At 58.7% G+C, this 26,593-nt stretch overlaps 2 protein-coding genes across 9 annotated transcripts in view; one reads left to right on the top strand and one right to left on the bottom strand.

Annotated features, from left to right (window-relative positions):
• The window catches only part of CDH23 (cadherin related 23), a 415,376-nt gene that overhangs the window by 313,741 nt on the left and 75,042 nt on the right, over nt 1–26,593 (top strand). Inside the window, exons 25-34 of one of the 2 annotated variants that reach the window (XM_047825054.1) lie at nt 42–261; nt 1,731–1,883; nt 3,899–4,012; nt 6,895–7,043; nt 15,795–15,855; nt 16,786–16,934; nt 21,718–21,853; nt 23,411–23,799; nt 24,905–25,006; nt 25,305–25,307. In XM_047825054.1, the coding sequence (XP_047681010.1) occupies nt 42–261; nt 1,731–1,883; nt 3,899–4,012; nt 6,895–7,043; nt 15,795–15,855; nt 16,786–16,934; nt 21,718–21,853; nt 23,411–23,799; nt 24,905–25,006; nt 25,305–25,307 (1,476 nt within the window). Of the gene's footprint in view, nt 1–41; nt 262–1,730; nt 1,884–3,898; nt 4,013–6,894; nt 7,044–15,794; nt 15,856–16,785; nt 16,935–21,717; nt 21,854–23,410; nt 23,800–24,904; nt 25,007–25,304; nt 25,308–26,593 lie in introns of those variants that run through there. The other variant, XM_047825053.1, reaches the window with a different exon arrangement.
• Nucleotides 6,056–14,090, bottom strand: CD2H10orf105 (chromosome D2 C10orf105 homolog). 7 transcript variants are annotated; one of them, XM_047825062.1, is made up of 3 exons: nt 13,880–14,090; nt 13,261–13,310; nt 6,056–10,539 (listed from the first exon to the last, which is right to left on the bottom strand). In XM_047825062.1, exon 3 carries the CDS (start codon nt 10,532–10,534, stop codon nt 10,166–10,168), a length of 369 nt encoding a protein of 122 aa, XP_047681018.1. In that variant the 5' UTR covers nt 10,535–10,539; nt 13,261–13,310; nt 13,880–14,090; the 3' UTR covers nt 6,056–10,165. The 7 variants fall into 7 exon arrangements, with proteins under 7 accessions (XP_047681018.1, XP_047681019.1, XP_047681016.1 ...); XM_047825063.1 differs by lacking the exon at nt 13,261–13,310; XM_047825060.1 differs by lacking the exon at nt 13,880–14,090 and having other exon boundaries at nt 13,261–13,866.

Raw genomic sequence — 26,593 nt, forward strand, 5'->3', positions numbered from 1 at the left:
CTCGTGTCCCCACCCCTCACGCGGCCCCCGCTTCCCCGCAGGTGGTGGCCATCGACCTGGACGAGGGCCTGAACGGGCTGGTGTCCTACCGCATACAGGTGGGCATGCCCCGCATGGACTTCCTCATCAACAGCAGCAGCGGCGTGGTGGTCACCACTGCTGAGCTGGACCGCGAGCGCATTGCCGAGTACCAGCTGCGCGTCGTGGCCAGTGACGCAGGCACACCCACCAAGAGCTCCACCGGCACGCTTACCGTCCGAGGTGAGGGCGGGGCTGCCTCCTACTGTGTGTCGAGCACGTTGGGCCCTGGGGCAGTGCCAGGCAGGGTGGGGAGCCCGCGAACACCACTGCTGTCCCCGCCCGTGTGGGCACAGGATCCCTTGCTAGTGGGTGCCCTCCTCGACCGTGCCACTCAACACAGAGTCTTCCCCATCGCCACCAAGTCAAACGCTCCAGCGGGGTCTTCTCTCTCCCCACCCCGGGGCCACTGTACCCCCAGGGGTCTGGACCCACTGCCGGGGTCCCCTACCCCTCCCAGCCTCTTGGAACCCAGCAAAGAGCAGAGAGGCGCTGCATAGGGTTGGGGCCCTCGGGGTCGGCAGCAGGGAGGGGAATTTGCAGAGCCCTGCACCCCTTGTCTGGGCAGGGCCAAGGCCAGTTAGCATTTCTCCTCCATTCTGATCATATCTTTAATTCTTGGGGCAAAACAGGGACATCGACACACGCTGTGGCCAAAGGGCCCGAAGTAACCACGGGAAACTAAGTACAGAGCGTGACGGGCAAGATGTGGCCTGTTCTCTCGCATAGGCCGGCTCCCAGCCAGGCTCCTGCCTGCCTCCGGGGCATTGGTGCAGGCGGGGGCTGGGCCCGTACAAACACCCGCCTTGGTCCCAACCCAAGACTCGACTACGCAGTCTCTCATCTGCTGGTCCCACGCTTGCCCGGTGGGTTCCCGGTGCCAGTTTGGGGACCCACTTCTGTGCCAGCGATTGACAGGGAGGGCGCGCTCAGTTCTCTCAGGGATGGCCCCAGAGGACTTTTCTCTAGGGCTCAGCAGAAGCCGTGTCCTCGAACAGGCCCGTCGTTTCTCCCGGTGCCGTGACAAAGAGTGAGCCAAAGCAGGGGGATGGGATTGTTTCACAGGGCAGCTCGTCCCAAGCCCCATCAGCTGAGAAAACAAATCTTTCGGGGAAATTAGACTTCTCTGGGAGGGGGCATCCTCAAAGCCAGCTGTTTTCCTGGGACCCCGTTGCAAACTAGGGGCAGGCCTCCCCAAGACCCCCACCCTGCCCCTCTCTTGCTCTCTGACTTCAGACAAGTGACTCCGCTGCTCTGAGCTCTTGTCCCCTCCTCTATCTGGCGTGTCTAATAATGACTGCCTCACGCGGGTGTTTCGAGGGGGCTCATGGGGTGCCATACGGGAAGCACTTAGCACAGGTCTGGCACGTGGCAAGAGCTGAGATGTCGCCGGCCTCGCCACCATCATAGCCGTTGTGGTTGTAAGGCACAAACTAGAGAGAGGCCCTGCGGTTTTCTCTCCTGCCTTGGGCAGCAGCAGCGGCAACAAACCGCCAGGGGAGGCTGAGGAGCTCTGGTCAGCTTGGCCCTGACCCTAGCAGGCACAAGGGGCCTCGGCCCGGGACCGAGAGGTGTAGACCCCCGCTGCCTTTGGAGCTGGGTTATCTGGAGCAGAAGCCAGGCCTAGCCCTGGGTGCTGACTCTGTCCACAGTGCTGGACGTGAACGACGAGACGCCCACCTTCTTCCCGGCGATGTACAACGTCTCTGTGTCCGAAGATGTGCCACGGGAGTTCCGGGTGGCCTGGCTGAACTGCACTGACAATGACGTGGGCCTCAATGCCGAGCTCAGCTATTTCATCACAGGTGCAACCAGCCTGGGTGGGGCCGGAGAGGGGGAAAGGGGCCCGAGTCAGCCATCAGCCATCAGGCTTTAGCCCCTGCATGAGCCCCCGTGGGATTTTTCCCAAGGGCTTTGTAGCTGGGTCCCTCCTGTCTGGCTCTCTGGGGGCCTCCTGGACCTATTGGGAGATTGGGAACTTACGGAGGTTCAGTCTGGAGGGAGGTAGAGCCCGTGACTCCTGGGGAAGAGCCCTGCCCCCCACTCCACCCCCATGTCAAGGTGATGAAGCGGACACTGGGAGACTGTGGCCTTGTCCTTCCCCGGGGACCCTTCACTCATGAGAATTCCTGTCTGTTTAGAGACAAATGGTTTAGATCTTTCTAAATAAAATGGTTGCAGCTCAAAAAGACCAAGCAGAAAGCTGTGGAGAAATAGTATGAAGCCTTGCCCTGGCTCAAAAGGAGAAAGGGAGTCATGATCCATTAGTGATGTCTGCCATGACAGTAGACTTGGGAGGTGGTGGTGAATATGCCATGTATTAGTCATGCCTGGATTAGAACAGTTGCCCAGCATTCTTCAGTCCCTGATACAGCCAAGACGTGCTGGGATGGCACGGGGCAGTTCTTTCACATTCCTTAGCTGTCCCTTGGCCATTTTACTGGTTCAGTCCTCTCTCTGTCCATGGCCTGCCTGCAGCCACGTTACTCACAAGCTCATGTGCACACGTGTGCATGCACATGCATTCAGCACGCACACCGGTCTCCCTGATGCCTCTGCCCCTAGAGCAAGGAATGTCAGGTTCACAGCCCATCCTTGCTTGCTGCAACCGAGGGGATCTCCCAGCCCTCAGCCTCTCCTTTCCAGAATTTTCCCTCCTGCCCCTCCCTGTAGGGACCTAGCACCCACAGGTCAGTTCCTCCCAGTCTAGTCCTCCAAACTCCTCCAAGAAAGTCTTAGTTATCCAGACCCTGCCCGCCCCCTGCCCCGTGGACCAGTCATCGTTCAGCACCCAGCACTACTTGTGTCTCAGTTTCTACCCCACCCCCTAGAACCCAGACCTTGTGCCATGTGACTGGTGCTTCAGACCATCCACAAGGATGTCTGGGGTTTTCCCCAGGGACAAACTATGTAAGGACCAGGGAGCATCTCATGGCTCCCAGGATGATTTCCCAGCACCCAAAGTGGCCAGTTCCTACTGACCTGCTGAGAGCCTTCCTGGGTTGGGTGGGATTCTCAGATTTTGATTTGCTCATTCTGCAAGTTGCCTCGCATGGTCCGGGTCCAAACCCAGTGCCATGGCGCCCTCTACTGCCCAGAACACCACATTGCCTGCCAGCTGACCGGGGAGGGGTCTTTGCACTGTTTAGATGGGGAGGGGGGGCGGGGGGGAGTCCTTTCCTGTCCACCTTGGAGAGGGGACCCTCACACTTCCTACCCCATCCACCTGCCCCTACTCTTCACTCGGTGGAGCCTCGGGGAGTCGCCATTCAGTCCAAGATTAGGGACCTGGAAAAATCTTGGCTGACCCCCAAGTCCCTGGCCACATCTAAAAGCCTCGACCCAGGCTAACTGCTCAGACACTTCTACCAGACAGGCAGGTGGCAAAATGGCGAAGGACACAGGCTCAGGAATCAGACTGCCAGGCTGGCATCTTACACCCAAAATAGGTGACTGTAACCCAGGACAACACACGTATCCTCACTAATGGGCCTTCTCCCCTCTCTGAAATGGGCTTGTGATAGTACAAGTGAAATGAAATAGCCCACATGAAGCCCCTGGTACACAGTAGGCGCTCAGTGGATATTCAGCCCTTATGATTTCAGGCATTCGGCACCCACACCTGAGCCCACACAGGCCACACCCTCTTCAGAGCCACCCCCCCAGAACCCTGTTCTCGGGGCTGAATGGGCAGCATGGCCTTTTCCTCCCAGGCTACCCCTGGAATGTTCTGGCTCAGAAGCAGAGCTGAGGTGCCACCGCCCTTTCCCTGGCAGGAGCCCCGGTTCCTGACAGAGGCTCCATTGTCTTTGGCCCGCAGGTGGAAATGTGGATGGGAAGTTCAGCGTGGGCTACCGTGATGCCGTTGTAAGAACAGTAGTGAGCCTGGACCGGGAGACCACAGCCGCATACATGCTCGTTCTGGAGGCCATCGGTACGCACCGGCCCCGCCTGCACACCGCCAGCACGGTTCTGGGCACGGTTCAGTGAGGTGCCCTTCGAGGGCCAGGCAGCCCTGACCCCGGGAGCCAGGCCTTGAGTCGCAGTCTGTGTCGACACCGGTGGAGAAAGGGCAGCCAGACAGCCTATTGCTGAGCACGGGAGGCCATGAGGCTTAGCTCACAGTGCTACAACGCAAAACATTTAGTTGCTGGGGTGGGAGCCACGAGGCAGCCAGACGGGAGACCGCTGTGTGGACAAACCGCTGCAAAACCAGGCCAAAGGAAGCCGAAAGGGGGAAGGGAGGAGCCAAGAGTATCGGGCGCACAGGGAGGTGCAAGCATGTTCAGGGGAAGGGTGTGATCAGGGAAGTCTTCTTAGAGGAAGTGTCTTTGGATCAGCATCTTGGTTGCAAGTTTCAAATAAACTGACTTAAGCAATATGGGCTCACAAAACCAGTCCGTAGCGTGATGGAGCTTCAGGTGTGACTGGACTGGGGGCTCAGGGGATGCCACCAGGCTTCAGTCTCTCGGCATTGGCTCCCTCTGCCTCCTGTGTGTTGTCTTCATTCTCTGGCTGATGTGGTGACAAGTTGTGGCCGCAAACCTGGTCTCAATCCTTTTGGGTTCAAGTGCTGCATCGGGGAGACAGCACTGGTCTCTTTCCTAGTCTCCCCAGCTAAAGCCCCGGATGAGCTGTGATTAGTTCCATCTGCCCCAGTGCCTGTCCCTGAACCCCTCGTCGTGGCCAGAGGAGGAGAGAGGTGCTAGTGAAGCCTGAATCACATGCCCAGCCCTGGTGCCCAGAACCCCGGGCCTCAGGGTCAGGAAGGCGGAATTCTCAGAGGGACCTTCAGGATACGGGCCGGCCTGTGAGAGCAGCATGGGGCAGCTGGGCAGATACCTTGAAGGCTGAGTAATCGTCACATTGCGGGCCAAGTAAAGTTTCAGTAAGTCTAGAAGCAGGGAGGGCATTTCAGGCAGAGGAACCAGCTCAGGCAGAGGCCTGGTTGTGGGAAAGAGCTGTGTGTGTGTGTGTGTGTGTGTGTGTGTGTGTGTGTGTGTGTCGGCAGCTGGCTTGTGGTGTGATGTATACTGGGGAGGGGGAGGCTGCAGTCAGGCAAGGCCAGCTTTTAGAGGCCTTAAGTTGGGCCAGAAATTTGGTCTTTGGTCTCCAGGTAGTAGGGAGCCCATGAGGGCTCTAGATGAGAAGAAGGATGTGATGAGACCTGTCCCCCACCCCCCTCCCCCACCACCCAGGTACGCTGCATCCTCCCAGGAGCATCCAGTTCAACATGTGCAGTAAGCTGTGGGTGAGAGGGAGTGAGCGTTCTGCGTCTCGCTCTTTCCTCTTTCCTGCCAGTAGCTCCTCCCCAGCCCGCCCACGCCCAGATGCATCTGCCCTCTGGCGGCTCTCCTCCCACCCTCTGGAGACCCCTCATTCCCCCTGCGTCCAGCACCGTCTGGCAGGAGGAGAGGGCTCGGGATCAGGCCTCCGAGGGGGCCTGGCAGCTCATGCTGTGTCCAGACAGGCCAAGTAAGCAGGAGCTCCCGTGGGAGGCTGGGCTTGGAGAGGAGCTCCAAAGAGCAAGACCAAGTTAGACACTTGTGCCCCAGCAGTGGTCAGCTGGCCTCGGGAAGAAGGACTGAGTCACCCCTGGTCCTTAGTCAATTCCAGCTGCCTGCACTCCGCCCTACGGGTGACTCTCCTCGCCTGGACGCATAGCACGGGGCCCAAGTTCCTTCCTCCAGGGAGGGCAACGTGACAGCTGTCCATGGGGCTGAGCCCCTTCCCCAGCCCCGGGAGGGTCCTGCAGGGAACTGAGGGGGCAGAGCCCCTGGATACCTCCGGCTCGGAAATCAAGCAGGGCCTGTACCCCCAAATGCAGAGGGTCCAGAGGCCAAATCTGTCCCGTAGGCATGTGTGACCCGTCTCTTGTTTCGTACAGAAGGTCAGTTAGTTGCGAACATTTAAAAATCAGGAGATTTTATTTAGAAGCTCAGAGGTTCAGTTTCTCTGGAGAAATCGGAAGGTCTAGTGTCATGGGGTCCACTATGGACCGGTGCGGAGAAGAGCTGCCATCGGGGTCACCCCTCCCACCTGTGCCCCCATGGGTCTCGCCCGCCTGGCCCCGCCAGCAGTTGGCTTGTGAGCTGTTCCTGGATCTGTCTCCGAGGGCTGCTGTAACGAATTACCACAAACCGAGTAGCTTAAAAGAGTAGAGATTTATTTTCTCATGGCGCTGGAGGCCAGAAGTTCAAAATTAAGGTGTCGGCAGGCCTGCATTCCCTTCTGAAGGCTCTAGAGGGGCCTCCTTCCTTGACTCTAAGCGTTTCTGGTGGCTCTAAATAATCCTTGGTTCGTGGCTGCAAAACCCCGATCTCTGCCTCCGACTTAACCTGGCCTTCTCTTCGATTCAGGCCTCCCTCCGCCTTTTTCTTTTAAGAACCTTTGCCATTGGGCCTGTGGCCCACCCAGGCAGTCGAGGATACCTCATCTCAAGACTCTTAATTACATCTTCAAAGACACTTTTTCCTAATAAGGTGACGTTCACAAGTTCCCAGGGATCTGACGTGGGTAGATCTTCCGGGGGCCACGACTGAAGCACTTTGTGCCTCTGTTACCTCCTCTGTAAAATGGCAATAATAATAACAGCACCTACTTCACGTGCTTCTCCTGAGGGCTGCATGAGTTAGAATAGCGCCTGGGACAGGTTAGATATTGTTAGTGTTATTCTTAATCTAAAAAAGGGAGGAAAAAAAAAAAAAACCCCACCCCTTGCGACGGCCAGAGCAGGTGGGATGAACAGGACACGTGCCCAGGGAAATCTGTCCCTCAGGCAGCCACTAACAGCCCGTCTTCCTTCAACTCCCACAGACAACGGCCCCGTAGGTAAGCGGCGCACGGGGACGGCCACCGTGTTTGTCACCGTCCTGGATGTGAACGACAACCGGCCCATCTTTCTGCAGAGCAGCTATGAGGCCAGCGTCCCCGAGGACATCCCTGAGGGACACAGCATCGTGCAGGCAGGTGGCCATGGCCCCTTGGGGCTGTCGGTGGGCTGGGGGCAGGCATGGCTGCCACGTGGAGGGATGGAAACAGAAGAGGGTCCCGCTGCTGCTCTGGAAGTATCCAGTCGGCAGTGGGGAAAGAGGGAGCCAGGCACCCTCCTCCCTCCTGGGGATGGTAGGCCTTTAGTTTCTGTGGCCTGAGACAGCACCCTGGTTCCCCGCAAAACAGAAGGAAGGCCTTGCCTCCCTCCCTTCCCCCACAGCCCTCTCCTCTTCCCCCACCCCACCCGGAGGGCTTTTTGGAACAGCAAGTGGATGGAGCTGTCACATTTTCCCCGGTACGAGGTGAGGGGGAAGAGGCAGGGCCCAGCTAGGCCCAGAACAGAGCGGCTTTCACGGGGCCCTTGGCCAAAGCTCTCCTCTTAGGAAGTAAACAGGCACGAGAAGAAAGAGTTCCTTTGCCCAGGGTGCAGGACAGCTCTGAGGCTCAGAGGAGAAAGGGGAGGACCTGAAAATGAGGCTTAGGTCCCCTCCCCCACCTCCCCCTGGAGGCCTCCGTTGCTGGATGCGGTGGGAGGCCGGGGCTGAGCCAAACACAGCAAATCTGGGCCTGTCCGCCAGGGCAGACTCCCAGGATCCAGGATCAGAAGGGGCTGGAAGTGGATCCACCTCCCTGTATCGGGGCAGGAGGAAGGCAGGAAATGGGCTGGGAGCAGGGTGCTGACTCCTAGAGGAACGGAGAGTCCAGGAAGCCACAGGGATTTGCAAGAGTCCGGGGGTGGTTCCAGAAGGAGGAACGGGGAGGTTTTCTTCCTCTGGCCTCAGCTTCTCCTCTAGCCTAATACCTGCCACCCCAGTCACTGACAGTCTCCCAGGACCAAACTGGGGACATGCCTAGAGGTGTGGCCAGAGCTTTGTGGGCCACCCACCCCCCCACCCTACCCTTCCATCCCCAGCTATTCCTTCTCCTCAGGCCTCAGGGCAGCCTTACCCCCTAGTCTCCAGGAAGAGAACACCTAAGACCGAGCAGGACGCTGGCCTGGGCATGACACCGGTGACTGTAGGCCGAGTGCATCCTGGGATGTCTCAGGGAGGCCCTGGGAAGGGAGCCAGGAAGAAGTTCACAGGCTGGAAGGGAGAGGGTAACAAACCCCTGTGGGAGGAGGCCTGCCCCACTTTCTAAACCTGAAGAATTGGTTTCTATTTACACAACACTGCGCAGCCTGAAATTCTAGAGCCCGTGAGTAATACAGGGCAGCCCTGATTCTTCCCGTTTCTCAGGAGAAATTCGGGCATTAGTGACTTCTCCAAGGCCTTGGAAGTTTCTGGCCAAGTTGGCCTCACTCTCTGGTGTCAAACTGACCTGGAAGGAAGGTACAGTGGGCCTCACCAACATGCTGGAGAGAAAGCTTCTGTCTCGGGGAGAAGATGGCTCTCCCCACCTCCCCAGGACTCCTTAAACTTTGGGGGGTTGGGACACACCCAGACGGGGCCATCCTTCACCCGGGAAACAGAGGCGTCCTACTTCTGTGCCTGGAGTCAGTGAAGCAACGTGAAGGTTTGGACATGGTCTTGCTCTCTGCAAGCTTCCAGGCTTGTAGGAAGGACACGTAGACGTGGATCGCCCCCAATGCCAGGGAAGAAGTGATCCTTTCTCTGAGAGATGTGAGGAGCAGGAGTGGTTCTAGGCAGAAAGTGGCTTTCCGCTGGAGAGCAAAGAGGGCTTCCCGGAGGGGGTGCCTTGGGAAGCGTAAGCCACGGCCTGGGGACAGGTGGTTCAGTTTGTCTGGAGTCTCGGGTCGAGGTGAGGCTAGAAAGGTAGTTTGAAGCCAGCTCCCGGGGGACGCCGATCACCACACTAAGGAGCCGTGGCTTTATCTAGCCAGCGGTTGGAAACCAGCGATGGTGTTGGAGCTGGGGGGTGGCAAAGCTGGAGCTCACTTCCTGAGAAGACCTGGCTGGCTGCGTTGGGAGTCACAGCAAGGTGGGTCCCGGCAGCCCTGTAGCAGGACGCAGGTGGCAGGAACTAGGCAGCTCAGACCCCCTCCATCTACCCTCCAGACTTGGGACCCCGAGTGCACAGCCGCACCCTGTGGGGAGAGTTGGGGGTTTGGAATTCCGAGAAGCCCACTCTAGGGTAGGATTGCTTTGACAGGTAGCCAGTCAATGGCACAATTGCCAAAAACTCAGATAGCATCCCTGGTGTGGTCCAGACCTGAGGTCCCGCAGCTGTCCCGGAGAGGTCTGGACCCTCCTACCTGAAAAGGAGGAGGCCTCCTGCCCTGGGCGAGGCAGGAACGCTGTGATGTGTCCTCGGAGCCCAGGTGGCATCACCTCTGGCTTCTGGCAATGCCTCCCACCGCTTTGACACAGCACAGCTCCTTGGCCTCACAGGGAGCCCTTTAACCCATTCTCAGCCCCTTCCTGGTCCATTGTGACATGGGCGCCTTGAAGGGGGGCCACCAAGATGGCTGCCAGGAGGGTGACTGGCTAGGCAGGGTTGAGAGCCTCCTGCTCGCCCTCCTCCCAGCAGGCACACGGGCATCTGACCCACAGGGGTGCTGGCTGCTCCCAGGGATTAGTAGGTGAATGCTGGTAGGTCCCAAGATTTCAAGGCGAGAAGTCCCTGGCTTGCCTCTTGCCTCTGGCACTGAGTTGGCACAGAGGGCAAGACAGTTCCTTGGCCCCCGTGTGGACGGAGTGTTTCGTTTGGCTGGAGGGAACCTTTGGCCATTCGGCAACTCAAACTGGAATCCATGCTGGACTGTGGCACCTAGAAGGTGGGCAGGACTTCTGTTGGGAAGCAGGGGCACTGCTTCCTGGAGGTGGTTGGTGCCTGGTGGCCAGAGAAGAGTGCTGGGGGTCCCGGGTTGTACCCTCTGGAGCCCGGGGCCGAGGGTCAGATGGCTGCAGGTACCCCACTGTTGGCCCAGCAGTCTTTCAGCAGGCAGCAGCTGCAGAGTCAGCAGAGGAAGGCTTTCCTCCAGGGGCTGTCTCTGGGAAAGGCCACAGGCCTGGGCGCACAGGGGACCACTGTGGCTGAGCGTGTGGCCCAGGTCCTTCTGCAGTCCCTGGTTCCAGGCTGTGTCCGCGGCAGGAGGATCCTCTGGTGGGTCCTGGGTGGCAGGGACGCCCCATCACATCTTGGTAGATTCCGTGCAGTCACAGTCGAGGTTGTCCTCGCAGCCCGGCAGGGGGCGTCTGGGAGCAGGCCTGCCTCTGCGGAAGCTGTGCAGGGAGCGGCGCAGAGAGCCCAGGCGCTTCCAGAGCCTGAGCTGGGGCTCGCTGGGGCTCCCGGGGTGGTGGGGCATGCACTCCCGAGCCCTGCGGCTCGGGTCCAGAGCGGCTGGTTTGCAGAGGGTCATGAAGAGCAGACAGCTGGCCAGCAGAAGGAAGATGCAGGCCAGGGCGAGTAGCGCCGGGAGGGGGTCAGCTGCCTCTGTGGGGCTGCCGGGAGTGACAGGGGCGGTGAGGAAGGCAAGGGGGCTGGGACCCCGTGTGCTCATGGCTCCTGCAACAGGAAGGGGAACGTTGATGGGGGCTGGGTGCTGCTAAACTAGCCGCAGACAGCATCACGGCCATTGTACAGGTGAGAACAGTGAGGACCAGAGAGGTGACAAGTCTCAGGCCACACAGCAGAAAGTGATAGAGCTGGGCCTGAACCCAGGTCCCCTTTCTGCTCTACCCCCGGCCCACTTGCTACAGAGGAGGCAGCAGGGTGATGCCTTCTGGCATTTTTAAATCAATCCTCATGAATTACACTAGACTTCTGCCTGAAAACCTGGGATATAAGACCAACTCCGTCAATAGCTTGCTCTGTGACCAGGAACAAGTTATCAGTTATAGGATGCTGCAGCTGGCAAGGGCCCTAGAAATTATCTAATGTTGGGGCTGCAACCTGGGGGCCCGCAGGTACATTTCATTGGGTCCTTATCGTGTTTTTGTAAATGTCAATTAATCACGAGTATTTTTAAAGTCACAAACCCAAAACGAAGGGATTTCACATGGCTGTCTGAATGTCCGGCTGCTCTTGAAATTTGAGAATTGCCACACTGGCAGCCAGTTCCTGCCTGGCACTCAGTAGCTGAGGCTGAGCAGCCTTTGTCCCCTTTAGAGAGGTCTCTGGCCCCCAGGTCACCGCACTCCCCCACAGGCCCGCTACACACCTTATTTCACCTGCCTCGCCCCATGGGCGTTCCTGCTGGTGCTTCCCAGTGTGACCCAACCTGCTCCCATGACAAGAAAGAAACTGAGGCCCCAGCAAGGGAAGGCCAAGCCGATGCCGTGAGCCAGTGGCCAAGCGAAGACCAGAACTAGGTTCCCTGACTCCTGGCCCTGTGGCTCCCAATCCTCGGAGATCACTGAGCAGCTCTGAGAACAGGTGGGAACCCACAAAGAGCTACACGGTTGACTCCCCCTCCAGACCCCAGGTACCTGTTATCACTCACGGCCATCCCGCTAAAGGGAGCTCAGCAAACAATCTTTGTAGATGGAAAATCAGGCTGAGCTGGTTGGATAGGTCTGGGGTTGCAAATAAAAATCCTTAGAGCGCATGGCCGGTAGATAACTTGTGACAGAGGACCCTCAAGCAGGTGGCGGTGCCTCGGCCAGGCTGATAGAACACAGGCCCGGCTCTTTCCGGTTTCCCAAGAGAAGCCAGAAATCTGGATTTTTCAGGCAAACGTTCCTGGCGTTTAAATGTTGGCAAGTAATTCAAATTTGGTTAAACCAGGAGAGGGGCACAGGAAGGGGGATATGGTGCCAAAGTTAAACAAACTCGACTCCAAAAAAATGTGCAATGAATTTTCAAATATGTAAAACACTACAACAGGCCAAACAAAACACGCAAGCGGGCCACCGCCAGCTCTCAGGCCAGCACTGATGATCTTTGATTTCTACAAATGCAGGACAGGAAGTCCAAAAGAGGGCCAAAAAAAAAAAAAAAAAAAAAAAAAAAAAAAAAAAAATCCTTTATTTCTCTTTGACCTTAGATACTTTCGTGCGGCGGGGACAGCAGGTTTCCCCCTTTCTCCCGGCTTGTAGCTTAGAGTAAACTTACGGTTGAGTTTCTAGCATGACGCTCTGCAGAGTTGTGCCAAGGCTCTGTATGTGGGTTGCCCAGAGCCCGTGTCAGCAGGCAGTGGGGAGTGGAGAGGGCCCCCCACCCCACCCTCTGGAGCCCCTGTCCCTACCCCGGGCACTCACCAATGGCGGCAGGACCTAACTCCCAGCTCCCAGCGCCCAGCCTCCTTCCTGCTCACAGCCTCACCCTGCGCCCGGCCAACTGAGGGCACACAGCACAGCCCGCCTCCCACCCATTCCCTGCTACCACTCCTTCCCACGTTTCCAGACAGAACACGACCCCTCCCGGCTCCCAGCTGGAAACTTTGATGCCCGTCTAGCTGCCCAGGGCCCCTGCCTTTCAGGCATCGGGCCTAGAGAGCACTCCAGCTGGGCGGCCATATGTGGTTAGCCGTCCCTTGAATATGAGCATGGAAAAGGGATGGGGTGTGCCCACCACAGGGAGAAAACTGAGAAAACGTGCCCCCTCTCCTACCCTGGGCAATCTGAAAGAGTCTCAATCCTGCTAGTCTGGATAGTATTTCAAGGCTGTCACATGAGTCTGGGGACCCTATCAGACCGGCAAAGCTGGCCCAGACTCCAGTCCTTGAGGGAAGCACTTTAATAAAAAGGCACGTGAGGCTATAATTAGCATCTTAGTAGTTTTCTTGGAAGCGAGAGATTCTAAAGGGCTTGAATACATCAAGCCACCCTCCCTGGAACACACAGCAAAACCAGCTACCAGATCCTTTTACAATCCCTCCGATCCACCAAGGGTCAGCTGGTTGCAGGGAAAAGAGGCCTCCACCAGACCGAGGCTAGGAATGATCTCGAGAGCAGGTGAAGCTTCTCCCTGCCCGCAAGCCCAAGGCACACTGGCAGGCCCCTGCTTTAGACATATCTCTGCAAGCTCGGTCAAGAACGGTCTTTTTTCCCTCAGAGGTCCCTAGAACAGCACCTGCTGGAACAGAAGAACTAACCTCAGGGTACATCTTGCTGTGTGGCCTTGGGCCAGCCACTGTCCTTCGCTGGGCATTGTTTCCACTCTGCAGAAAGCGGAAGGACTCCCCAGGTCTGCACGCACCCTCACACCCTCCCCCAGAGTCCCCCAGCAAGGGTCTGGCCCCACTTTCCTCACCACACCTTCTCCCGCAGCTCCCCGAACTCTGACCTCAGAGCCAGCGCTCAGCAGTCCCAGGCTGGGTGGAAAGGTCTTCTTAGCTGTGCAAGAGAGGCCCAAGGAGCACCGGGTGCCACCCGTGACCCCAACCTGCCCCGGCCTCTGCCGTGCCCTGTGCCCCTCAGTCAGCCAGGCTGGGCAGAGCGAGCTGTCTTCACTCACTCTCCAGCTAGCCCTGGCTTTGTCTGGAAGAGTTTGGGCCCTGCCTTGGGGGGAGGGGACAGCCAAGAAGGGTAGGGATGGCAACTGGGCTGGGCAGAGGGAGAGGGGAGCCAGGCAGAGGAGCCCAGTTGCTCCCCAAGCCTTCCCGGGGCCTCACTTCAGCTGGTCTCCTTGGAGCCCTCTCAGCGGGCAGGGTGGACGCCTGGGGGAGTCACGGGGAGGGTTTCACTGCCCCGGCAGCAGCCCTCACCTTCCCCCATCGGGTGTTTGAATGGTATGGTCGGCAGCCAGAGGGTTGCTATTCAGTGCCTGCCAGCCTCCAGGTTACCCGGGAGAGGGGAGAGAGGAGAGGGGCTACAGCCCAGCAGCAGGGTGATGATAGGCCCTGGCAGCTCCCGGGCCCCTCCTCCCCTCCTGCACCCCTGCGCCCCTCACCTCCCAGGCTTACCACTCAGCTTCCCAGAAAAGCACCTGCCCTTTGAAGGTGTCTCGCTGCAGAAGGGAGGGGTGAGCGATGTTTTCAAAGGTCAAAGAGATCTTAGGGCAGAAAGCACAGGGTTGAAGGCCAGCCGTGGCTATGTTCCTTATAGTTTGGGTGGGCCCTTGGAGACCCTCCAGGTGGTGTTTCTCCAGCTCTCCCGCACCACACACACACACACACACACACACACACACACACACACCCCTCCCCAACCTTCTTTCTTCCCGGAAGCCAGAGCCTCCCCAGCAGCCAGCTGCCTGCAAAGGAGCCTAAGTCGTAAGCAGCTTCCCCGTCGAGGACCCCCCCTCCCCCGCCCAAGCTCCCAGAAATACAGCACAGAGGTCATGGTGCCTGGGCCATTGTTCCAGAGACTGAGGATATAGCAGTGGACAAAGTCCCTTCTCTCCGTGGGAATATAGATAGTAAACAAGGTTATAGTATATCAGAAGCTGATGGGGGTGGGGACAGCCTGGGTATTGGAGTGGTGGGGACCGGGGGGGGGAGGGGGCTGCAGTTCCACATACAGCGGTCAGGGAACAGATGACATTTGAGCAGAGACCTGAAGGCGATGAGGGTGCGAGTATAACACAAACCCGGAGGGAGAGCTGGCCGGTGGAGGAAACAACATGCGCTTGGCATTCAAGAACCAGCAGGGAGATCCGTGTGGCTGGGGCAGAGCTGGTGAGGAGGGAGTCGTGGAAAATGAGCTCAGATACTCCCACTTCTCACCAGTAGGAAGGTGGACTCGCTCTTTCTCTGGGCCCAAGGTCCAAAATCTCAGCGAAGGAGCAGACTGACCCAGTTTTGATGAGGTGCCCCCCTCGCAGACCAGCCACCGCTGGCCGCCCCGGTCAGTAAGGACCCGGCAGCCTCGGTGCCGCGGTGAGAGGTAGAGAGAAGAGGGAAGATCCAGAAGCGAGAGGTCCAGGGCATCGCAAGGCAATTCGCCACAACTCGAGACGACACGCCGAGGCCCCGAGTCCGCCCGGCCATGCCGTCGGGCCTCTTCCTGCATCACCTTGCGGGGGAGCGACCTCTGCTCGCTTCAGACGCGTGGCAGTAGAGTAGGTGTTCGGTTCTTGGTTCGACAGGACCCGCCTTGGGGCTGGCGGTGACTTGGTTCTTGGTTCGACAGGACCCGCCTTGGGGCTGGCGGTGACTTGGCTCTTGGTTCGACAGGACCCGCCTTGGGGCTGGCCAGCAGCCTCGAGGCTGGACTCCTTGTGAAAACGGAGAGACCCTGGGTGGGGTCTCTGAGTGAGAACAGCACACCCCAGGTCCCACCAGGGACAGCCCACAAGCGGCGGTGACCTGAAATAGACCGGAGTGAACGCATGGGTGGTTGAGTACGGAGCCACCTGGCGGGAGGTGGGATTTCTGGGGTTCCACCAAGTGGCTCTTTCGGTACCCGGTGCCCAGCCGGGACTCAGCGTGGCCAGAATGGCTTCCGCCCGGGAAAACTGGGGGCGAGGTGCGGCCGCACGTCCAGCCCCACCCCAGATGAGGCTCCTGGGGTCTCAGAAGGAGGAAGGAGGAAAGCAGGCTCCCATGGGCTGACCTAGTCAAGCCTGGATCTAGAGAGCTCCAGTGTGCCACCCTCCACCCTCTCCCCCACCTTCCCCAAGACCCTGGTGGAGGATCAAGGAGCAGAGCTGACGGGTCCCCTGCCAGGACAGGGCAGCATAGAGCCCTCAACAGGCGTCCTTGTGGGGGTCGAGACGGGCATGTCCTTCGCCTCTGACGCTCCCCCGGCTTCTGTGGGCAACCACAGGTTGTCCAGGATGGGCTGGGGGCGGCGTGGAGGGCGGGAGAGGGGCTTCACCAGCGCCTCCTCTCCCCGTGGGGTGGCATTCAGGGGGTGACATGTCTCATTCTCCCTCAGCTCAAAGCCACAGATGCAGATGAGGGCGAGTTTGGGCGCGTGTGGTACCGCATCCTTCACGGTGAGTGGGTTGCCCTCCTGCGCTGAGGAGGGCAGAGCTTCTCCAGGCTGCCGGGAGTCTGGGAAGGGAGGCCAAGGAAGCCTTAGGCGCCATACAAGCCACACACGCGGGCGGCGGGCAGAGGGGGGAAACGGACATTCTCTGATCGTTCGCACCAAGTTGGGTGTCTTTGAAGTAAGCCTGCTGCGCTTGATTGCTGTCCTCCTGGAGTGCCTCGAGTGGGAAATCACCCTGACAGAGGGGGCCTTGGGGGAGGGCGGCCCCCGGCAGTGAGCCCCCCAGACATTGTCACCAGCCCAACATCACTCAGACACTGGGACGGGTGCCCTCGGCGAGCTGGCCGGGAGTCTCGTTGGGCCAGCCAGCATCACGTGACCATCCCTGACCCGATTACTATTGGCCAGAGATTGAAATACGCCGATCTGCCCGCTCTTGGAATCGGGGGTAAAACCACCCCTGCGCAAAGCACGTGGACTGATGGTGGAGGAGGGTGGACCCCCCAGCGGAAAATCGGCGTGCTCTTACCCTAGGACGGTGGAAAGTCCTGGACCAGCCCAAAGATGTACACAAAGTCCTCACTTCAACAGCCCACAGAGAACTTGCCTTTGTGTCTCTTCTTGTACTGTCCCAGATCCTTCTGAAATTTTGAATCCCCTGAAACGTCGTATAGGGGTCTCAGGGGACCCCCAGCCTTCCCATAAGGGGGGTACAAGGTGGGCTCCCGTCCCCTCCCTCAAATCCTGCCAGGCCAGGGCAGCGTGAGGCAGAGGCCTTCTTGCCATCGTGGGCTTTGTCCAGGCTGCCGAGACCTCTGTGCGGGGTCAGCATTCTAGGGGTCCGGGCCCCACATTTTCCCCATCGCCATGCTATGAACATCCCATGTCCTGCTCCAGGCCAGAGCCCATGCATCTCCTCTGTCCCTCGGCACAGGTAACCATGGCAACAACTTCCGGATCCACGTCGGCAACGGACTCCTGATGCGAGGGCCCCGGCCCCTGGACCGAGAACGGAACTCATCCCACGTGCTGATAGTGGAGGCTTACAACCATGACCTGGGCCCCATGCGGAGCTCCGTCAGGGTAAAGGGGGGGGGGGGGGGGGGAGGGGTAGGGAGGGGCTGGCACGTAGCCAGTCAGCAGGTCGTGAAGCCCTGCCTCCCCTTCAGCAGTGGCCTCAGAGCTGGGCCAAGACCACAGCTGGACCAGAGATGGCCACCAGCTAAGGCTCGGTGGGGGCCAGGAGCCACTGGTTTTAGTTGCTGAGTGACCGGGGGCTAGGTGTGTGGTCGAGGAGGCCAGAGCCCAGCCTGGGATCTTGGAAGCGTCCTTTTGCTCTGAGCCTCAGTTTCTCCAGATGCGGAAGGGGGTCAGCGATACCGATGTCGGTCCTAAGAGACGGGAGGGGTGTCCTGACCCTGCTAACCCCCACATCCACGCCACTCGCCAGGGAAATCTCACAGTTACGATCTCGGAAATAGAGATGTTGCCAATTTCAGTCTGCGCGAGGAAACTGAGGCACAGAGGCGTGGCTAGTGCTGGACCAGGACTCGAGCCAGGACTCCTGAGTCCAGGCTCCGCGCACTTCCCATTGAAAGTGTCCCCCAAAATATTCCAGTTACCGCTCCCGGCTGCTGCAACAAACGTATTCTTTTCCGCCCACCCTCACTCACCTCGAGCCTCTGCCCTACGCGGCTGAAATCAGGTTAACCTTGATCTTCCCGAATGGTCGAAAACAGACACACCGGTACCCCTAGTGGCTGGGCCGGTTTATGCACTATTCTGCCCCGTGGCAGAGGGATGGCTGAGGTAAAGGACACGACCTCTGGAGGCCACCCCACCCTACCCCCACTGCACACTCAGCAGCTCACAGCCCCTTCCCCAGCACCAGCACCGGGTGGAAAGTGAGTCAGACCCCAAAGGTGAAGAGTAGGAGGAAGGTGGGAAAAAAGCCGGGGTGGGGAGCAGGCAGGGACTTTTACCCAGGACTGAGTATGAGCTTCTTATCAGCCACATCTCCACCCCACTATTTCCCCGGGCTGGAAACAATGAACAGAAGCCTGGGTCACCATCATGCGGGAGGCGCTAGAGAGTAGGTGACTCGGCCTTGGCCCATCTGCTGATGCCCCCGCAGCTTTGCCCCAGGAGGAGATGGAAACAGAAACCTGGGTCCTTACAGCTGCCCCTCTGAGTGAGGGTCTGTCCAGGCACGGACGGCTCAGGGAGTCACATCCCTTGGGCTTTCACACCTTGGGGCTGCTTGGAATGATTCCAGCGCCCTGGTGACCGCCGGGCGTACCACGTGCCCCGGGGCATTCCCCCACGGCCACGTTCACCTGCACGACTGCGAATCACTTGCTCGCGTGCTGATTAGCGCACGCGTCACGGCTTGCTATTTGTGGAGCCGACTTCAGGCCGCAGAGTGACTGATGTCAAGGTAGCTCGGGTTGGCTCCCTGGACTTTTGGCTTCCTGATCACGGCCCCCCTTGTGGCCCCTCACTCCCCACCCTCCCGGGAGCAGGTGGGCACTCTCTCCAGGGCCTGCCCCTGTCGGCCTCGGCATTGTGACTGCAAACCTCCTTTAGCCACCAACCTTGGTAGACAAAATGGTGTGCAGTGCCCCAGGGCATATAGACCGAAGCCAGGCTGTGACGGTCAGCGCAGGGATGGGTCACTGAGAAGCACACCTGCTTGGCCACGCTCCTTTCTGTCCTCTCCCCATGGGCCATGAGGAAGAGCAAACCCCCATGTGAACTCTAAGTGCTTTCTGTCCTTGAACTCTTTCCTCTTTCTTTTTTAAATGTTTTTTTTTTTTTTTTTTTTTTTTAGGAGGAGGGTGGGGAGGAGCAGAGAGAGAGAGAAAGAATCCCAAGCAGGCTCTGCCCTGTCAGCACAGAGCCCGACACAGGACTCGATCTCACGAACTTGAGATCATGACCTGAGCCAAAATCAAGAATAGGACGCTTAATGGACTGAGCCACCCAGGCGCCCCTGTCATTGAACTCTTTTAACCCTCCTAACAGCCCTACGAGGGAGGCATTGTCATTATACCCATTGTACAGAGGAGTAGACTGAGGCAAAGAGGGGTTGGCCAACATGCTTAGGGTCCCATAGCCGTAAGGGTAGAGCTGGGCTTCATGCCCCGGCCATCCAGGCAGGTCTGTGCTCTCAGGCACTACACCGTGCTGCCCTACATACAGGCCCTTCGGAGCACAGAGACCGCTGCCCAAAACCCGAGTCATTTTAAGGTGGGAATTTAGGAGCCGGCACCCAGGGCGGGGGCTTGAAAGCCCTTGTGAGACACAGCCGCCACACCTCTGGGCCCCAGGAAACCTGGGAGCTTCCCTGAAGACAGTGTGGGGACTCCAGCTTTGCCCCAGATTCACTTGCCCAGCAGCAGTGGAGACGGCCCCTAGGCACCACCTCTATTCTCCAGTTCCCGCTTCAGAGACCAGGGCCCGGGAGCACAGAAAGTCCCCCTAGAGACCGGGAACCTCACATGCACACTGCGATTTTGCACACGCCTGTGCACACATCTCCTCCCCTGTCCCTGTTGGAGGGCACAGCGCTGGGCAGACAGTGGGGCTGGTTCTCCAGGGAGCCTGGTGGTTCGGTCGCTGAGCCCTCCCGCTCACAAGAGCTTGGCAGACCTGGGCGTTTCCTGTACATCTGTGTCTCTCAGGTTTGTAAACCACACCGTTTTGCCTCCTGTCTCTGCTGCTAAAAACAAGGCTGAAACCAACAAGAGGCTAGAGGTATGGAGACAGCCTCATAGAAGAACGGGCCACACCCAGGCTCCATGCCACCTCCGTCCTCTTTATCGTGCTGGCAGGCTGGCCCTGGTTTTGTCCCCACGACCCTTGGAGGAAAGGCCATTTGGACCAGCAGACTCGGGAAGGGGAAGGCTGACGGTTTTGAAAGATGGATGGTTAGTTTCTGTTTACAGAAAGAGAGTTCCCGAAATTCGTCCATGCAAATTCCCCCCACACCCACCCCACCCAGCATCTTCCCAGCCAAGTTCTTGGTGAAGCCAGACTTAGAAGGTTCCAGTTCGTAAGCAGCTGCACTCCAGGGCGGGCACTTTAGTTTGCATAGTGGGTTCTGGGCGTCTGGACATGAAAATGTGATGACACAGCAGGGCTCAGGAACCCCAAGAGCAGGGAAGTAGAGAAACCTTTGCCCGCATGGGCCTCTCTGCCCCCCCTACGTCTGCTACCAGCCTCCCCCAGCCCCCAAGTCCTCTACTGGTCAGGCCACCGTTTGTGCTTCAGAAGCCCCTTCACTTTCTTCAGCAACTTTCCAGCTAAGCCCAAAAGAAAAGCCAGAGTAGGGGTGCCTGGGTGGCTCACTCAGTTAAGCATCCAACTCTTGGCTTCGGCCCGGGTCGTGATCTCACGGTTCTTGGCATGAAGCCCCGCGCTGGGCTCTGCACTGACAGTGCAGAGCCTATTTGAGATTCTCTCTCTCTCCCTCTCCCCTGCTCCTGCTCTCTCATGCTGGCGTTCCCTCTCTCTCCCTCTCTCCCCCCCCCCTCTCTCTCTCTCAAAATAAATTTAATAATAACAGTTAAAGAACCCAGGGCTGATCCCAAAGGCAGCGATGAACCAGAAACCCAATGTTAGTGCTCTCACATTGCCTGGGCCACGGTGCCCCCCATCTTGGAGAAGAGGCAAAGGCCCTGGGCCTCCCTGTGGCTCTTTAAGCACCAGCACTCTGTGACACGCGCCCCTTCCCTACCACACTGCTCCTTCTGGACACAGACCTGTTCCTGCCCATCCTGGGCCAGACCCTCCCCGTGCCCCTGTGTGTAGGTGAGGGGCAGGGGCAGGTGGTGTGGCAAAAGGAAGAGCCATGACCCTGATCTCTAGCCACAGACTCTCTCTCCACTAACAGCTCTTAAACTGTTTTCTTTCTGTTCTGCAAAGACACACGTTCTTTAAAGAGCAATTAGAAAGTACACCTAAGCAGTGATGAAAATTGTGCCTAATTCTGCAGTTCAGATATAGGCACTTTCTCGGCCAGGATCCTCAGAAGCAAATCCTAAGACAAGAGTTGCTATGAAGGTGATAAGGAGAAAGGATCCCCAGGAGAATTTGCCAAAAGGGGCATGGGACCAGGAAGGAAGGGCCGCCCTGTGGGAACTTTGGCTCAGTCCCACAGAGAGCTCTGGAGAGAATCACTCCAAGGACCCAATCAGGGCTGAGGAAGCCAGTGTTTATACTCCACGCCCATCAGCCACTGGCTAAGGACCGCCCCGGGTGTCGGGGGGGGGGGGGGGGGGGGGGGCGCGGACAGAATTCCCAGGCACTTCTGGCTCTCTGGGTGTTGGTGTTCAGCAGCCTGGGTGGGCTGGGGTTCGTCTCCCAAAGAGAGCCACGGTTCCTGGCCGCAGACAGCAAGAACATTCAGAGAAGGTGCCTGAGCATCCACAGGGGTCTGAGCACCAGCGTCCTCTGCTGATGTTTGAATGGGGTCACTTTCAACTTTTTAAGTACTTTTGCAAGGCCTGGCTGGTTTTGTCTTCATAACAACCCTAGAAATGGCTCAGAGCATGAATCATGACGCCGATACGTTACTGTGTCATAGCTGAGAAACTTGACGGCCACAAAGAGTCATGGGTTCCCACAGGGTTAGTGGCGGAACCAAGAGAACGATAAAATGATGTTTGAGCACCTGCCCCATGCCCGGCACCGTGCAAGGTCGGGGGACATGGTGACCAACCAGATAGCCCCAGGCCTTCCATAGAGAGCTCACCGCTGGCCCGGGAGAGCAGCGGCCACACATGCAGGCCCAGGTGGGCCCAGCCCTGGACTTCTCGGGTCTCCACCCAACCTTGACCTTCCACCCCCGGTCTGGCTCCTACAGGTGATAGTGTATGTGGAGGATGTCAATGACGAGGCCCCCGTGTTCACACAGCAGCAGTACAGCCGCCTGGGGCTTCGAGAGACCGCGGGTATCGGCACATCGGTCATCGTCGTCCGAGCCACAGATCGAGACACTGGTGAGGCCGGCTGGGGAAACAGGGGAGTCCGGCTCCCTAGAGTGACCCCCTCCAGCTCATCCCTCCTGCTCCTGTGGAGCCTGTCTTCCTTGGGATGGCTCGGGCTCCCCCATCCAGCAGCTCCCAAGCTGGGGAGGGGCTTTGGGGACAGTCCTGGTAGCGTCCCCACCAGATGCACAGGCCTAGAAGGACTGAAGTCAGGGAGTTGTCCCAGTCTCCAGATGGAGAGAGGGTAGGTCCCAACTTGGAAAGTCTAGGTTTCTCATTGGGGGACCCGCAGCTCCTGGCTAGCCTTTGGCCGGGGGCCGGGAAGTGCTGGGGGAGGTAAAGGACTTGTCACACAGCTGGCTGAAGCCTGCTGCTCCAGCCAGAAGCGGCTCCGTGTCCTACAGGCCTAGCTCAGGGCCTGACACACACTTGCTCCACAAAGGGCAGGGTTCTGCAATGCTCTGAAGGCAGTCGAGACCTTGCCAAGGACCCTGAGCGCCAGAGAGGGCCCCAGGTGGCAGTGCACAACAAAGGAGAATGGGGCCAGGTCACTGTGGCCCTCTTCATGGGGCCCAGCTATGTGGGCCACTACCCCCAGCCAGGGATGCAGCCAGAGTGGGACCCTTTCCTAGGGGTCCACTGCCCCCCTGGAGAGGCTCCCTGAGCTGCTCCCAGCTTCCCAGCCCCCCAGCGTCACCTCATGTCAGCCCCTCTCCGCACCCTCAGCCCCGCTGGGGCACAGGATGGGGTGGCGGGAGCAATAGGCCTGAAAACTCTCAGGTCGGTTGCCATTCCTTATATGGCACTTTCGTACGAGTCAGATCCCACACGTCACCGTTGCCCACTGCTTCGTGGCCTTTTCTGGGTCAGGAATCCTTTTGAGAAATTAGTGAGAGCTGTGCATCCCTCCCTAGAAAAATCCCAGAAAGATGTATATCCATCCCGAGCTTTGCAAATGCTTTCAAGGAAGTCTGAGATTTCCTGAGTGGTTTTATGGCCATTCCCTTCAATGCCTGTGGACTTCAGCTGAGGAATCCCAACTCGAACTCCTGTTGAAGAGCGCGCTGAGGCCAAGGGTTTGAGGTGGAGGAGTGAGGAGGAAGGGGGGAGGTATCCCTGTTACTAGAACCCTTTGGCTGGAGGGGCCACATGGAGTGTCGGCCACTTCTGAGGATGCTGCCCCTGTCTGACACTTTGTAGATGAAAGTTCCCCCTACAAGAGATCCCTAATGTCCAAATACCCAAGGGAGATACCTGAACTTGAATTTGGAGGCTCCAGAAGCAGAACCAAATCCCACCAGTGCCTCTCTCATGCCAAAGCCAAGCCCGAGAGGGGTTGTGTGTGCTGGGCCTTGCTGTCCACACAGACCTTGACCCCCTCCTCTGCCGCTGCTCCTGGGACAACCCAGCCCACAGGGGTGGGGGACAGTGCACACCGGGCAGGCCGGCCAAGGCCCCTCACCCTGTGTCCCTCCGGGTCAGCAGCAGGTGTGCTGGCGGCACCTTGGGAAGCCCCAGGGCAGCCCCACACCGGTCTGGGACAGCACAACCTCTTGGGTATTCCCACAGGGGACGGTGGCCTGGTGAATTACCGCATTCTGTCCGGCGCGGAGGGCAAGTTTGAGATTGACGAGAGCACGGGGCTTATCATCACCGTGGATTACCTGGACTATGAGACCAAAACCAGCTACCTGATGAACGTGTCTGCCACCGACCAGGCACCCCCCTTCAACCAGGGCTTCTGCAGCGTCTACATCACTCTGCTCAACGAGCTGGACGAGGCTGTGCAGTTCTCCAATGCCTCCTACGAGGCTGCCATCTTGGAGAACCTGGCCCTGGGCACCGAGATTGTGCGGGTCCAGGCCTACTCCATTGACAACCTCAATCAGATCACCTACCGCTTCGACGCCTATACCAGCACCCAGGCCAAAGCCCTCTTCAAGATAGATTCCGTCACGGTGAGGGAGACTGGGAGCAGACACAGCAAGGGCTCTAAGGGGCAGGAAGCTCAATCCTTTTACAGCTAACCAACATTTATTGAGCTCCTTCAATATGCATGGCACTCTCCTCTTCGTCATAAAGTGTCTTTGAGATAAATATCCCTAGGAAACATTCCTCTCCATATTCAGGGGTAAGGTAAAGTTTATACGTAGGCAACCCGGTAACCTTCTTGTTACCAGACAACGACAGCTAGGTAAGTCATCACATTTCTCTTTTTACCTTGGCTGTTAGGAAGCTCAGACATAAAGTGCTTCATCACAGTAGCTAGTCTTAGCTCGGTAGCAGCCAGCCTCTCATCTACCATCCGGCTCTTACTCTTCCATCTTTGCTTTAACGTGTCTTTTCTCGGCCTCCCTTCTTTGAAAATAGGCAAGCGTAGGGGTGCCGGGGTGGCCCGGTTGGTTGAGCGACTGACTCCGGCTCAGGTCATGATCTCGCAGTCTGTGACTTCGAGCCCCGCGTCGGGCTCTGTGCTGACGGCTCGGAGCCTGGAGCCTGCTTCGGATTCTGTGTCTCCCCCTCTCTCTGCCCCTCCCCTGCTCATGCTCTCTCTCTCTCTCTCTCTCAATAATAAATAAACATTAAAAAAAATTTTTTTTAAATAGGCAAGTGCACAGTGTACGGGCCTTATCCTAGGGAATACTGGGTTCACAAAGACGAACAAGCATTCCCAGCCTTCAAAGAGTCCTGAGACTGAGGGGAGAAGCAGGCGTAATCAAGGGTGCACATCAGGGCACCACAAGGGAAGATGTAAAGAGAACTACAACGCGGGTGTGATGTTGCTGCCTGAGGCCCAAGCGAGAGGGATCTTAGCTGGCTGGGGAAGCCGGCAGAGGTGGCATCTGAGTGAGATCTGAGAAAGAACTAGGGTTTGGGCCGACAGAGCTTCATGGGGAGGTTCTGCCGGGCAGAGGGAGCGACAAGGAAGTGGGGAAGTAGGCAGAAGGTTTGGGAGTAGCGAGGACTCTGGTTTGACCGGAGCGCGGGGCTGCTTGGGGGCGGGGTGGCCTCCGCCCGGTGGGTAGGACGTTGTCACTCGCCCGTCTGGCCCCCTCCCCACAGGGCGTGATCACAGTCAAGGGCCTGGTGGACCGGGAAAAAGGCGACTTCTACACCCTGACGGTGGTGGCAGATGACGGCGGCCCCAAGGCGGACTCCACCGTGGTGAGTGGGTCCTCGGGTGAGAGCCCCACAGGTATAGCTCGCTGCCCCCAAGGCACCCCAAAGCCTGCATCTTCACCAGCCACCCCACGCACGGGCCAGGCCACAAATGGGTGAGGCTTTTGACCGCTGCGGCCAGTCGTGCCACACCTCCCCGGGCGGCCCAGAGACCACAGACAGAGAGCCGGAGGGAGGGGTGCGGTGCGGGGGGCGTTGGCGGGTGCTGGGAACGCTGCAGACTGCTAACTGTTCGCACCCTTGCCTCTTCTCTCCCGTGGCTTCCCGCCGGCCCTGCCTACAGAAGGTGAGTGGCCTGTGGACCGGGGCTCCCCCCTGTGTGTTGGCTGTGGCCGTTGCCGGCTCGGTCCCCATGTGGCCCTGCACCTTCCTGCCTCCGCTGGAGACAGGCACAGGGACAGGCCTGCAGCAGGTTCCTGCCCAGCCCCCTCGGGCCCAGCGCCTCTCGGGCACATTCCCCATCTCCGGCTCTGCCCTTCCCGCCAGCCCACGGGGCCCGGGGCGGGGACCCTAGCGCGCCGTAGGTGGAACACACGATGGAAGGAACGCTGAGGCTTCGCCCCAGCTCTGCTCCTCACTGGCTGGGTGACACGGGCAAGTCGCTCCACTTCTCTGTGCTTCCCCTCCTTGGGTCTAAAATGAGGAGGGTGCCAGCAGCCCTGACGCTGGCGGGCGGTGACGGATAAGAAGCCCTTTGTAAACTAGACCCCAAGACCCAAGGAGCATATGATGGGAGTGGCATCGGTAAAGAGGAACCTCGCCCTCTCTCGGGGGTTGGGGGAAGAACCGCATTCTATTACTGTGCGCGTGAGGTGGGACACACAGTGCCAGGGCCTGAGGGGTCCTAGACAAGGGCAGCCATGGGCACAGGGTGAGTCACTGCCCTCGAGGACCCGAAGGGCTTGAGGGCAGAGACCACATGCTCAGAGCGTTTTGAGGAGCATGACTGCCGAGGTCACAGGTGTCAGGCAAGGTTCCTAGGAGGGTGGGAGAGGCAGGCAAGGGACCTCAGGCTGGGAGGCTCGGGGCTGAAACGGGGGCGGGCCCCGGGGTGGCATCCTGCAGTGACGATGAGAACATTGACAATTGATTCGGCTTGGGTCCCAGCCAGTCCGGGCAGGCCGTCTGTAGGTCACATGGGGCAGCCAGCTCAGCAGCAGTCTTGGTTACAACCACATTTTCACTCCCCACCCAGTCCCTATGACATTAGCCTAGAGGGATAGAAATCAACCTATTGTCCAGGCTAAGAGCCAAATGCGCTTGCTTGGGGTTCTCTGCGCCACTGCCCCCTGCAGGTACTCAGTTCCAATGGCCTTGGCGGGGGCTTGAGGGTACCCCAAAGCCCCCGCCATCCACGGGGCCAGCCTAGGGGTAGTGAGGCCATGAGCAGCCGGGAGCCACATAGCTCCCCTTGGCCCACTAGGAGTCCCAGAGGGCAGCCGGTGAGCAGAACCCTCAGTGGGGGACACTAGGCAGGTGGCCTGTGTCCCGTACCTCCCAGCTCAGGCTCCTGGCCACCCCAGCCAGAGGAGCTGAGACTCGGGTTCCGTGGGGCCCTCTCACTGGGCCTCG

Source organism: Prionailurus viverrinus, chromosome D2 (genome assembly GCF_022837055.1).
Source record: "Prionailurus viverrinus isolate Anna chromosome D2, UM_Priviv_1.0, whole genome shotgun sequence".
Classification (NCBI taxonomy): domain Eukaryota; kingdom Metazoa; phylum Chordata; class Mammalia; order Carnivora; family Felidae; genus Prionailurus; species Prionailurus viverrinus.

Excerpts from the sequence above, each read along its gene's own strand:
- CD2H10orf105 (XM_047825063.1), bottom strand. The coding sequence starts at position 10,534 with ATGAGCACACGGGGTCCCAGCCCCCTTGCCTTCCTCACCGCCCCTGTC.